The sequence below is a fragment of the Catharus ustulatus genome, chromosome 5 (genome assembly GCF_009819885.2).
Source record: "Catharus ustulatus isolate bCatUst1 chromosome 5, bCatUst1.pri.v2, whole genome shotgun sequence".
NCBI lineage: Eukaryota > Metazoa > Chordata > Aves > Passeriformes > Turdidae > Catharus > Catharus ustulatus.
The window spans coordinates 52,318,841-52,332,321 of NC_046225.1; the positions used below are offsets into that span (position 1 = coordinate 52,318,841).

The following is a 13,481-nucleotide window of genomic DNA, read 5'->3' on the forward strand; positions in this document are numbered from 1 at the left end:
TGTCTCTGACACATTTTGCTAAGTTTTACTGTGAGATCTAAGATAAAAATATAATTTATTGTTAATAGTTAATGGCAAGAATCACCTGTGGTACTGCTTAAATCGTGTAAGGAAAGATGTAAAAACACTCTGATGACAGAGTTGCATTATTTGGGTCTGCTGTGATTTCAGCCTTTTCTTGACATCTCTCATTGAATTGTCCTAGCTCTTGAAGTGTCATCTGGGTTCACATCCATTTGGTTAAGTTTTACTTTCAAATATATTTTGTAATGTAATCCTAGTATTGAAGTTAATTTACAGTATCATCCCTGTTATAACAAATGATATAAAATTCTCTCAGTTGTTAATGTTCTTCTTTCAGTGATTGCAAAAGGTTTTTTAAAATACTGAGTATTTTTCCCTGGTCTTTTTACAAGCCAAAGGTTGTTAAATGTTACTGCTTTGGAGCCCTGTGTAAGAACACAGGTGTTCTTAAGCCTGGTGTAAGAGCAGTAAAACAAATGCAACGGGTACACACCTTCCCCCTGCTGTGATTGGCTTGGAGGTTTATGTTTGTCCTGCCAACTGCAACAAGGCTTTTCTGGATCTGCCTGCTTCCTCCCCTCTGCAGCTGCTGGTTTGAGTCTTTTCGCTGTCTGTACTGATTTCACTGTCCTCTCTTAGTGTTTATATACCTCTACCCCTATACTGCTGGAGTCATCAGTGTGTTTCAGCAGTAGATGGGCTTCCTGATCCAACAAACCATTTTCCTAAATCTGACAGATCTGAACAGCAAAAGTTAGTATTCCTGTCTGAGGCATAGCTCTTGCACAAGAGCCACAGTGGGTCACATACGGGCAAGCTACCATGCTGATTTCATCTTTGGAAACAGGCCACATGTAAGCTGCGTATGAGTTGTGGGCAGTGCGTGAAGAACTTTGGCAACCTGTTTCAGTGTAATTAAAAGGCTGACAGTCTCACAAGAAGCTGCAGGTATTGTTCATTTTGCCTTGTTTCAGGCCTCTAGTCTCGCTGAGCTGTTTTCATGGTTGGTGCAGAGTTCCAGTGCAAAACTGAGCCAACATCTGTAGATGTCATCATAGACATCTGTGCTTGAACTCAGGGTCTGTCTCTCTCCAGTGGGTGAAAGGGTAACCCAGAGTGACTGGCTTGCACACTGCATGGTTGATGCAATCACATGAACACCTTCCTGAAAGCTTTGACTTTTCAATTTTCAGTATGCTCATAACATGCTGAGAGTGACTTTAGCAGTCTTCATTTATCTATTCTTGCTAATTTAAGTGAAGGCATTTGCATTTCTTCAGTGTTATAATCTGATCATTTCACTTATTTGCAGATTCTGGGAGAGTAAAATTTTGCTCTAGTAATTAGAATTTCAGGGTACTGTGGTAAAAGATGGCAATAATGTCAATTTCTAGAATAGTTATAATACCTTACTTTTTCAAGCTAATTAAAGTACCAGTATGTGACAAATTAATGGAGATGAATTCAATCAAAAGTGATGCAGAATGAGTTTAATCATAAATGTGCGTAGCTGTATTCTGTTTACATTTTCTAGAATTAGTGTTTAAGTTCTCTGCTCAATTGTTTGGAAAGGAATGGATGATGTTACATTAATATTATTAAAGAATATCTTTCTGTCTCTTGTTTTTTTCCACAGAGTACAGTAACAGATTTTGTGAAAGCTGCTAAGTCTGTATGCTTTTTTTATAAATGAATAGTAGTGTTTTAGATGGTTTCAACTGTACAGCCAGACATCAGTTAGACAGTACTACTGTAATCTAAAAAAGTAGTGAGTTCCTGTTACAGTTTGATCACATTTTTCTGGAATAAAAACTCTTAGCATGATAATGAGTGGTTTCCACTTTGGACATGCAAAACTTCAGATTATTTGGTCTTCAGCCTTTTGTATCTGTAGAGTTTATTTTAGGTTTTCAGTTTCATTATCACATTATTTTAGCAGATCAATTTCTGACTGCATCCAGGAATCCAGGTGAGGCTACCTGTGCAGAGCAGAGCAGGACAGTCCCCTCCCTTGACCAGCTGGTGATGCTGTGCCTGGTGCACCCCAGGACACAGAGACAAATGGTCCTGTAATGGGCAGATCTAAGTTGTCAGTAGAAGAATGGTTTTTGTGCTTTTAACTAGGGCTTTAAAACATAGCTTAAGAATATTCTAAAGTAAACAGACCAGTAAGATACAATTTATGTTTTTCTGGACTGTAGTTTTAAAGTTCTTGGTTTTTTCTGTTTTGTTATTGTGTAGGGCTTTTCTTGTCTCTCGTCTCCTCTTTTTTGTTTTTGGGGCAAATTGGATTATACTTATACATTTCTAGAAATGGAGAAGGATTTTTAAGTAATGTACTGTAGGAGAGGGTGCTGTCAAAATTTATTTTAATTTCCAAGATCTGAATTTAAAACTATATTTCAAAACTCAGGAAGGAAAGAAAGCTGAAGCACAGCACTTTCATGTTGGAAGCAGGGGACATAATAATGGAGAAGCAACCCTAGAATCATTTGAATGACACCATAACAAAAAAAATTCTGGTTAGAGATGCATTTATTAGCTGTGTGAACTCAGTCTTCTTTTGTGCTTTGTTATTATTTTAGGGATGAATTTGACCCATCAAGATTTATCATTCTGTATTTTCTCTTATATCTCTTCAGTATGTGCATTGTGTATACTGTGTCTATAGTGGGCATACCAAATCCTATTGGTATGCAGCGTGCCTGTCCTAAAGTTTTAACTCTAAGGATGCTCAGGTAGCATGGAGGAATGGAACACAGAGGCTGATTTCACTAAGGTCATTCTGAGAGTCTCTGGCACATCCGCCTGTTCTGTGCTGACATCCTAGAAGTCATTCTCATCCTTTAGTAAACACTATTCCACAAGTTAAATCTGCAACTTTTTATTTCTTCAAACTAAATTCTTACTTTCACTTTTGCCAGATGATTATGTTGAGAAGTTTCAATTAACTGTGTTGTATAATAATTAAAAATAAACTATTTTGGTGGCATTTAATAGGAATTAGTAATTCTTAGCTGTGCTAGAAGAGACAAGGAAACCATGTGGTAATTTTTTACATTATGTTAATAAGGCTAAAGATGCAGCTCTAAATATGCAGAAAGAGAGATGCAGTATCTAGTTTGTTTAAACTAGGTAGATTGTGTGTATGTAAAGTACTTGGTGAGCTCTGTGCCTCAATAGAGGCAGATTATTAAGAGTGGCCTTTTAGGCTCCTTTAGTCCTGGCACAGCTCTAAAGCAGCTGGATTGTACTGTAGCCATGTGTTAGGCCAGATGGCTTACACCTCCTTGAACCAGTCACACTGAGGTGAGTTCTCATTGGAATTGCAATGGGATTGCTTTGAGGAGGAGATGCTGCCATCTCCAACCTCGTCCGTGCACAGCAGTTTCTGTGCTGTACCTCAGCTCAAGATAGACAAAATAAGCAGAACTGCAATGTGGTTTTCAGTGTCTTAATCTAAAATACCAAGTTCAATAAACCTGTAAGTATCAGATTAACACTTCCCTTTTTCTGATATTTGTCCTAACAAAAAAATTCAAGTACTAATTGTGGTTATGCAGCAGAACATGTATTGATAGCACTGCATCCTTTTTAAAAGTCTTGGTTAGTAATAAGGAATAAAAGCTGAAGGAACTCAATTTTTTTTCCAATGTTTTTCAGATGGTGGTAAAAACCTTCATGGATATGGACCAGGACTCAGAAGATGAGAAGCAGCAGTATCTCCCATTAGCCTTGCACCTTGCATCTGAATTCTTCCTCAGGAATCCCAATAAAGATGTGCGCCTCCTTGTAGCATGTTGCTTGGCTGATATCTTTCGTATCTATGCTCCTGAAGCTCCGTATACTTCCCATGACAAACTTAAGGTAAAAATACTTCATAAAATAAAGGCTTTTCTCATATCTTATTCTTACTGAGAAAATATGAACAGCCCCCTCCCCCCAAGAAAACCCCCAAACAAACCAAACAGTTGTTCCCCCCTCCCCCCTAAAAAAGCAAACCCCACAACCAACAGAAAGATGCTTTTGTGTAGACTGAGTTTTAGTTTTATCAAAGAGAAGTTACTTTAATCCTTAAGCCAGTGTAATACTTCAGGGTCAGAGATGTGTAAAGGAATGCTAGATGGTCAGTGTCTGTGTTGGTGATAGCTTTCTTTCAGCGCCTAAAAAGGACAATTTAATGTTCTCACATTATGAGTTTGAAAATGTGGATAGATGTCACTACTGAAGGATTGTGTTTTCACTTTTTGCTGAATCAAGCTTCTAAATTTTGTTTTTTGACAGGACATATTCTTGTTTATTACAAGACAATTAAAAGGCTTGGAGGACACGAAGAGCCCTCAATTTAACAGATACTTTTACTTGTTAGAGGTAACACAATAGTTGTAACTTTCAGTAGATGGTATTAGCTCTGTAAACCTAAGAATTGTAATCAGTTGTTTTCCTGAAGCACCAGTATGCCTGTGTAAATCACACCAGTCTCATTAAAGTTCAATGAATTGCTTTTTTTAGTATTTTTAATGCTATTTGTTTTTAATAAGTTTGTCAATCTGTAAAACAATTGATATTTATTAAAATTTAGCCTTTATCTCTCAATTCCATACATTAGAGGTTTTTTATCAAGAGAGAAAGTTTCAAAGGCTGATTAAAATGCAAATGTGCCTATATTGGTGATGGGAGGAGGAATGTAAGATTTTTTGCTTTAAAAACATTGCAAAACCATACTCTTGACAAGAGCTACGTGGTGGGGTTCAGTGTGCTTATAGCAATAGTATCTCATTTATAAACAAGATATTTAATGTTTAAAACATGATGTTTGAAATTGTCTTGTTTCCTAGCATAAATAAAAAATAAGGTCTTATTATATTAACAAGCTCTGTCAAGCATCTTTTATACTTAAGAAATCAGATCATTCTGTATTTAGCTTTTTCTGGATATATTTTGCAAAGCCCCTCTGTGTAAGGATCTCTTTATTTGCAAAACAAATATCCAGTTTCTTTCCCTAGAGCATTTACATTATTGAATATTATTTTTCCTTAAATAGAAAAAACCAATAGTGAACGTGATTAAATTTATGTTACTTAATGTGAAGTTGTACTAGCCTAAATATCCTAATTTTTCTTTTAGAATTTAGCATGGGTCAAATCTTACAACATCTGCTTTGAGTTGGAAGATTGCAATGACATTTTTATTCAGCTTTTTAGGACTCTTTTTTCAGTTATCAAGTAAGTTGAACTGCTTCCATTATATTAACTGTCAAAATATCATCAGGTTTGGGGTTAGACTGAATCATTGCATAGTCTACAGATAAATATGTCTGAACAGAAGTCTTTATTTCCCTAAATGAAGAGCTACCAGGAAAGTAGATGAGTGTGAACTACTGACATTATGCATGGGTGTGTGTCTGAAAGTAGATGTTTTAAAATTTATTGTCCATGTTACAGCAGTGTACTTCATTCTGATTAGTTTATGTAGATTTTTGTATTGGTTGTTATTGTCCTTTTTAATTTTGATTCTCTTAAAGCAGAACTAGGTTGTTCTAGACTTTTGAACCTTTATGTAAGAGAGGAAAGGCACATAAAATAGTTTTGAGATGTGGAGAGTGTAAGGAAGAGCAAACTGGACAACATTAGATGTTGTTTCTTGATTGTACTGTTAGCATTTGCCAGAGTCTGAGAATTTAATATTGATGATATTCTTTATGATCTTAGTAATAGCCACAACCAGAAGGTACAAATGCATATGCTGGATTTGATGAGTTCTATCATCATGGAAGGCGATGGAGTAACTCAGGAGCTGCTGGACTCAATTTTGATTAACCTCATTCCTGCACACAAGGTCTGCCAATCGTATACTGTTATGTATTCTTACTACCTTTTCCATGTTGTTTCTCTTTATACACTTCAGCTCTCGTGACTCTTATTTCTCACATTCATTTGGGAATTACCTGGTGTTATTGATTTAGCTGTGTCTAGATTATTCGATACCAGGAGATTGTGCTACCTCAGGATCTCTGTACTGAAACATAAATGAAGTGTTTTCAAGCAAATATAATAAAAAACATTTTATCTTGAGGATTGTAGGTAGTTGATTGTTTTGTTTTTGGGATATGTTGGGGTTTTTTAAACAGAAGATATTAAATATTTTTTAATTAAATAGAAGAGAGGCGGGGGTAAGATATTAACAAGACTTATGTGGTGTCTTGCTGTTCTCCCCAGCTTGCCAGTCAGACTTCGGTGCACCTTTCTGGTTGTGCTTCCCACCCCTTCCACTGACACAGAACACACACACCCCCACTTCCTAGAGGAATGTTATATTCTTTGAAGAGGGCATCACTGGGTCTGCACTTGAGCTTTTAAAGTATCTTCACTGTAATGCCTTAATAAATTTAAAAGGAGAATAAATACAACTCGTTTAGCTGTGAAATAAGTTAGAATTAGGTGCAGGCTGGTGATGCCTTACACTGACCAAGAAAATTCCCTTGCTAAAACACTTGTACTTATCAAAAATATGTGTGGAGTACATAAAATACAGTATGGAGTACTATAAGTTTCAGTTACTAATTACAGTAGATGAACTGTGCTCTATTTATCAAGTATGTGTTTGTTTGTTCATTTTTAAATTTCAAATCATTACAAAAATTAAGTCAGGTATATCCATGACTACATAATTAAATTAGTATGTAAAAGCAGGAATTATTCATTTGGTTGCATAAAGAGGGAAAATTCATGGAAATATGTGGCATGGGATTGACTAAGCTGTGACCATTGTCATTTACCTGTAAAATCTTGTCAAGCTTGTAAAAGCATCTGTTGTCTGAGATGAGTTTGCATTCCTTCTGTCATAATCATGAGACAGTAATGCCATTCTATCAAATCATTTTTATTGACAGCAGTGGGTAATGTCTTATTGAAATGGGTAACATAGAGAGGCCTCTTGTAACTAAAATCCCTGTGAAAAGACGCTGTTCTTTCTAAGTTGCTTCTAATGAATTATAGGCAGTAGATATGAGCAATGGAAGTAGAGAGTGGTGATCTGAGGTGATGCTATTAACAATGGTGGGCATTGCTCTGAGGGTACAAAGGCCCAGTAAAACCTTGTACAACTTTATAGTATGTTGTCACTACTTGATTTAGGCAAAGTAAAAGTGAATGTGGTCCTTTAACATTAACATTGTTATAGTTTTGCCTAATGAAGAAATAAGGCTCTAATAAAGAGGGAGATAAACTTGGTGTAAATATTGGATTGTAATGCATACTTAGAGGACTGATGCCACTCTATCAGCTGTTGGTCATGACTGAGAAAATTTTATCTTGTAGTCAGTCTTCAGTATTGTAATTTCGTCAGTATATTGGTCTGTGTTACTTTGTTTCCTGTAACAACAGCACTTAAACAACTGCTTTATCGTGATAGTTCAAAAAAATAAAACCAACCAGAAAGTTTTTTTGTCTGATCTACCTAGCAGAGTCTGACTGCCAACTATGTTCTCCTTTCATGAACACATCCTCAAGAAAATTCTGTGGTTATGTTGCTTTTCTTTAGATATGTAAATCAGAAGCACTGTAACCTTAAGAGCACAGTTGATTTTCTTTTAGGATGAATACAATAGCAATACGTTTAGGTCTGTGCAAAGTAGTCAAATACTAGTAATTGTCTGCTATGACGTAAGAAAAATACCAGTCTGGCAAGACTTGATGGAAGTTTGTCTTTGTAAAGAAGATGAAATAATGTGTTTTGGATAATGCAGTCTGTTTGGTTTTTTTTTTTTAATTTGGCTTGATATACAGTCTACCTTCGAGTCTAGATTTTGTTAATTTGTACATCCATTCTTAGTAGTCGTGTACATTGTTCTCTGTGTGTGTGTTAATGTGACTCTCATCTAGTAAATGCTGGTTTTCAATAGCAGTAGCATGTCACATTTTGCTCACATTTTGATCTGTGGCCTCAAACGGTAGTTCTTTTTATTAACTTCAAAAGTAGTGCTATTCAGTCAACATTTTTTTTCCCAGTCTTAAGTTATTCCTTAAAAAATTTTAATGTGTTAAAAATCTGGGTTTTTTTCTGCATCTTCTACAGCATGGGTAATCCAGACCCCACAGGGTTTCTTTTCTCCTAATAGTTGAAATAGTTGATTATTTGTTTTATCAAGTTATATATTACTTTTCTAGGCTGTTTTGGTGTTTGGTTCTTTGGTATTGTGGTGTTTTGTGTTCGTGTGTGTATTTGGGTTGTTGATTTGGTTATGTGGAAGAAGCTGTATTGAGGGTCCATAGAAAATGTATTTTAGAGTTTCAGATTGGCAATCCTTTAGTTTAATACCAGCATACCAGTCAACAAGATTTTACTCATGGCTGGATTTGGGGAGAAAGTGTTGGGATATTTTTGAGTAAATTCTATGAGAAGAATTTATACAAATCTGTCTGTCTTCTATTATGAGACATCAGTTTAGTGTTTTGGTGACTGGGGAGATATTTGTTTGAGCCTTTGGCCACTTGTTTCTCTTTACTATCCATTGATGATCTGTCTTTGTCATCTCATTAGTTATAAGAACATGAGGGAGTTGTTCTCAATGCAGTCTTGCCAAATACTGTATTTCCAAGAATCAGTCATCCCTAGGCTTTGCCTGCATTTTGTCTGCAGTGATTTGTAATTTTCAGGGCAATAAGCTCATCCAAATCTTATTTTTTTTTTCTCCAAGCTGCATTAATCCTTAGATGATATGTGATACTGCATATGGAATTTGTACAGACTTGAACAGTCAAGTTCTTCAGATGTGCAGTTACATTCTTCTTCTTACTCAAGAGCAATATAAACAATATTCAGATTTTTCATATTACAATCAAATGCTTACTTGGAAAGTTAACTGCTAACTTTGCCCAAGTGTAGGTGCTTTCTATAATCTCACTGTGGGCTATCTCACAGCATATGGTACAGCCTGTGGAGAAGTCAGTGCACAATTTTACTCTCTAGACGAGGCTGAACTTGCAGCTGAGTGTGCCTTTGAGTATGTGAGGGGCAAACAAAACCACATTTAAATATTAATTTCAATGCATTCATTTCTCAGTGCTGGATTTGGTGCACGTTAATTTTCAGAGTATGGAGATACGATATTGCGTGGAAAAATTCTAAAATTTTATTATATTTTCTTTATTTCAGAACCTTAACAAACAAGCGTTTGATCTTGCAAAAGTCCTGTTGAAAAGGACCGTCCAGACCATTGAACCGTGTATTGCCAATGTATGTAAATCAATTAATCTGTGTTACTTGCAAGTGACGAGACTGTCTTGATTTATTGGAGAATTCATGGGTATTTTTACTCTTTTAAATTTTGTTTGTAGAAACTACTACAGTTTTTTGAATAGGACATTGTTGGCATAGTTAAGTGTACGAAGTATTTCAAATAAGTGAAGAGGAAATGAATTTTTATCCATTTCAATCTAATGTTAAGCCTAAATCTAGGCTGCAAAAATAGGTGACCACCAAAAATCCTGTTATAACAAAAGGAATTATTCATGTGTCAGCAACCAGACAGCCCCATTTCATACCAAACTTGAAGAATTTCAAGCTACTGGCTCTTTGCTGGATTTTCTTTCCCTCCTAAACCTGCTATGATTGTAGTCATAAAGAGTGAAAGAGCTATGCTTTTTACAAGGCTTCCTTCAAAGTATAATTCCTTCTTGTTGAATGAGCGCTGTATGTTCTGCCTATTAATACAGCTACTGCAATCTTTGAATGTGGTCTGATCCATTCTGTTGTCTTTCCTTGGTGTTGAAGCCAATAGAATTAATAAAATTCAGAGTAGTTTAAAAGGGCAGATTCATAGAAGTAGGCAGATTCATAGAAGATTAATCAGTAAGTATTAAAAAATCTCGAGAAGTCTCACTAACAGTTAACACATTCCAATACCCCTGTTTTTTTAAGCTTTCTGATTAGTCATATCTGGAAATGGATAATACGTAATTTTTGAGTTAGTTTAATATCATTCTCCTTACTTTCCTTTTCAAGTGTATAATGACTTGTTTTGTATTGCATTTGCACTGCTTAAATAATATTAACCCACAATAACTAATAGGAAATATTAAATTTCAATATACTTTATATAAATTTAAAAGAATAATTCATTATTTAGACTAACTTTGGTTTGTTTTTGTTAGATCACTAATGATCTTGATACATTACCCATCAAATATTGTGCAACATAACGTAAAGACATCTGGCATTCTTTGAAAGGGATTTGAAGCAGAGAATCTTTATTTTCAGCATTTGATTATCCTCAGTTGGATTTGGTTTCAATTATAAGAAAATATTTTTAAAATACTAATTTTTCTACTGTATGAATGTGCATTTTAACTTAACAATTCTTTTACTACCTGTTAATTTTGCTTGAGAGATAGTTACTGAGATTTGAAATTATCAAATTGTCATGTATTAAACTAATCTGATAGAATTACTAAAACTGAACTGAGAAGGGTGTTTGTAATTTACCTGAGCAAAAATTTTAAGGGTGAAATGCTTTGATGCAATGAAGAAATTGTGCTATGAGTGCCTTTCATTAATGTAAAACCATTACTGGTACTACATTACAATAATTTTTTAAAATAATGTTTGCATTAATGAAGAAAAATGTACTACATAATATTGTTATTTTAGTTTTTTAACCAGGTTCTGGTACTGGGAAAGTCTTCAGTAAGTGACTTATCAGAACATGTGTTTGACTTGATACAAGAGCTTTTTGCCATAGATCCTCACTTACTGCTGTCTGTCATGCCACAGCTGGAATTCAAGTTGAAGGTGGGTTATAGTGTAGCTTTGGACAATCAGTAAAATTTGTGGGTGTATTAAGAGCACAGAACTGTATATTTAATAAGTGTTCTACTAGTGGGATAAAAATTCTGTATTTATTGCTTTATTTTGTATGTAAATATAATATTAAAGAAGGGATACTAGAAATTTGTATGCAATTATGTGCCTGTTGTGCTTGCAAACATGTATTATGCACACAAAATATATATATTCATTATAATGATAAATTAATGCAATCTAATGCAAAACCTTGGCTTATCTTATGAAATGCAAATGTGTTAGCTTCAGTATAGATTTTCTTCTATGAAATAATGTTTTAATAATAGGGGAAGTATTTCCTAATATTTTATCAGATTTGTTATTGTCAGCTGACTGCTTCTGAATCCTTGAAAGCAGTTAATTTATCCTGAATTGGAAGTCTGTGGGGGTTTTAATTAAAAAACTGATTGTCTTTCCTAGGATTGTAAGTGGATTGTGTGTGTGGGTGTACATGTAGACTATAGTTGCAACAAACAAAAGTAACCAATATGTATTTAGTGAAATTACGTGTAGCTTTCATTAGTGCACATGTTTATAACAACTTAATTGGTGTCTTTACCGCAAACATAAAATAGCCTTTAAAAAATGAAAATCTAATAAAATAGTTTTAAAGCAAATCATTAATTGTTTGTATTGTCAAATGTAGTTAGAGTACTTTGTATGGGTTTTTACTCCTGAAAGAGAAGACATAGCATGTCTACTCAATGTTTGCAATACTTCATAGGTATTTGTATATTTTGCCTCATGTTAATCCAGTAAGATAATTAAAGAGAATGAGGATCACCAGAAATATTTTTAAACTCAGTTTCTAATCTAACTGTTCAGAAAACAGAACATTTTTACTAAGGTATTATGGGTAATGATTTATAGTTCCTTTTTCATGTTTTGATTTTTAGAGCAATGATGGAGAGGAACGTTTGGCTGTTGTTCGACTTCTGGCTAAACTCTTTGGCTCCAAAGATTCTGATCTGGCCACGCAAAATCGACCTCTTTGGCAGTGCTTTCTTGGGCGGTAGGAGAAATGGGATAGAATTTTGAATTTCTGTTCTTTTCAAGTGTTCTTTTTTCTGTTTTCTTAGAGTATTGCATTTTTCATTGGCTTTGTAGAGGATGTAACTGTTTGTATTTGAACAAGTTACTTCATTAAATCTTCAAAGCAGAAAACTGCATACAGTTATATTTTAGAAGGAAGAAGCCTGAAGGACTGCTGCAATATTGCTATCAGCTGTGGGCATATCAGTTAGATAGATAGCACATTATATGCATAGCAGAATTTACACATATACCAACATTGTCTGAAATTTCATACTGTTCAGCTGTATCTGCAACTCCATCTATTTTGCTTGGTATTTATCTGAGCAAAGAGATACTTTCTTTTACATAAATGTAGAAGTTCATAATTTTTTAAGAAGTGGGTGTTTTCAAATGGTTCCTGTTTGATGCAAATTTACATTTCAGTAATTTTGTGTGTGCGTATACACAGAGTTGACTTTGTATGGAAAACTATGTTCAGAAGTCAGTGGGCAAAATCCATTGGGTTGAATTTTTATCCACATACATAATATTCATTCTTTAATTTTAGTCCTGACTGAATTTCACAAGAAATAACAAATATTTATATGAGGTACATTATGGAGATAGATTCAGAACATCTATATTCTCTAATTTTGCCCTATAAAAGTATTCCAGTAGTTAAGAGACTATATTATCAGCACATGTTACTACATAGAGAATAATACTGATTTGCAAAGCTAATTAAAAATTAACATTCATCATCTTCTATCCCTCTAGGTTCAATGATATCCATGTCCCTGTGAGATTAGAGAGTGTGAAATTCGCCAGTCATTGTTTGATGAACCATCCAGACTTAGCAAAAGACCTCACTGGTGAGATGCTCATACAGGGGTTTAGAATAATCTACAAAATGAGCAAGGAATTGTGTAACTATTTTTGTACATAGCAGTGTAGTTCTGAAATGTATCGAGTCCAGCGCTTGATGCTGGATGGCAGAGCTATCTGCTGAGTACAGTAATTTCACGACTATAAGGCGCACCCTTTTTACTAAAATTTTCCCCCGAACCTGGAAGTGCTCTTTATAGTCCGGTGCACCTTATATGATGTACAAAGTTGCAACGTTTGCCACCCCGTAAGTGTGAGCCGTGGGGAGAGCCGGCAGTGCCACGGCAGGCGGCTGGAGTCGGGCCCGGGGGCCCACGGCACCACCCCTACCAGGTGGAGGTGGGTCTGGGGGCCCACGGCACCGCCCCTCCTGGGTCCAGGCAGACCCCAGGGCCCACGGCGCCACCCCTGTTGGGTCCGGGCGGGCCCCGAGGCCCATGGGTGCTGGGTTGAGGCAGGGCCTCAGCCAGCAAACGTGTGGGGCGAGCTGGGGGCGGAACCTCGCCGCAAAAAAGAAGTGTGCTTTATATGATCTACAAAGTTGCGAATTTTGCCGACTCCCGGGGGTTGCGCCTTATCATCCAGTGCACCTTATGGTCGTGAAATTACTGTAATTGGTTTCTGTTCAAGACAAGTGCTAGTTATTAGTAAGCAGAGGAGTGTGTGATTTTATGTAGACTTTGTCAGACTGAGTTGTAAGAAGCTACCCATTGCAG

General features: G+C 35.7%; 1 protein-coding gene across 2 annotated transcripts in view; it reads left to right on the forward strand.

The window, feature by feature from the left end:
- The window catches only part of PDS5A (PDS5 cohesin associated factor A), an 85,951-nt gene that overhangs the window by 30,037 nt on the left and 42,433 nt on the right, over positions 1-13,481 (forward strand). For both annotated transcript variants that reach the window (XM_033060308.2, XM_033060309.2), the window contains exons 3-10: positions 3,688-3,891; positions 4,309-4,395; positions 5,152-5,249; positions 5,736-5,862; positions 9,181-9,261; positions 10,675-10,815; positions 11,763-11,878; positions 12,658-12,752. In XM_033060308.2, the coding sequence (XP_032916199.1) occupies positions 3,688-3,891; positions 4,309-4,395; positions 5,152-5,249; positions 5,736-5,862; positions 9,181-9,261; positions 10,675-10,815; positions 11,763-11,878; positions 12,658-12,752 (949 nt within the window). The remainder of the gene's footprint in view (positions 1-3,687; positions 3,892-4,308; positions 4,396-5,151; positions 5,250-5,735; positions 5,863-9,180; positions 9,262-10,674; positions 10,816-11,762; positions 11,879-12,657; positions 12,753-13,481) is intronic.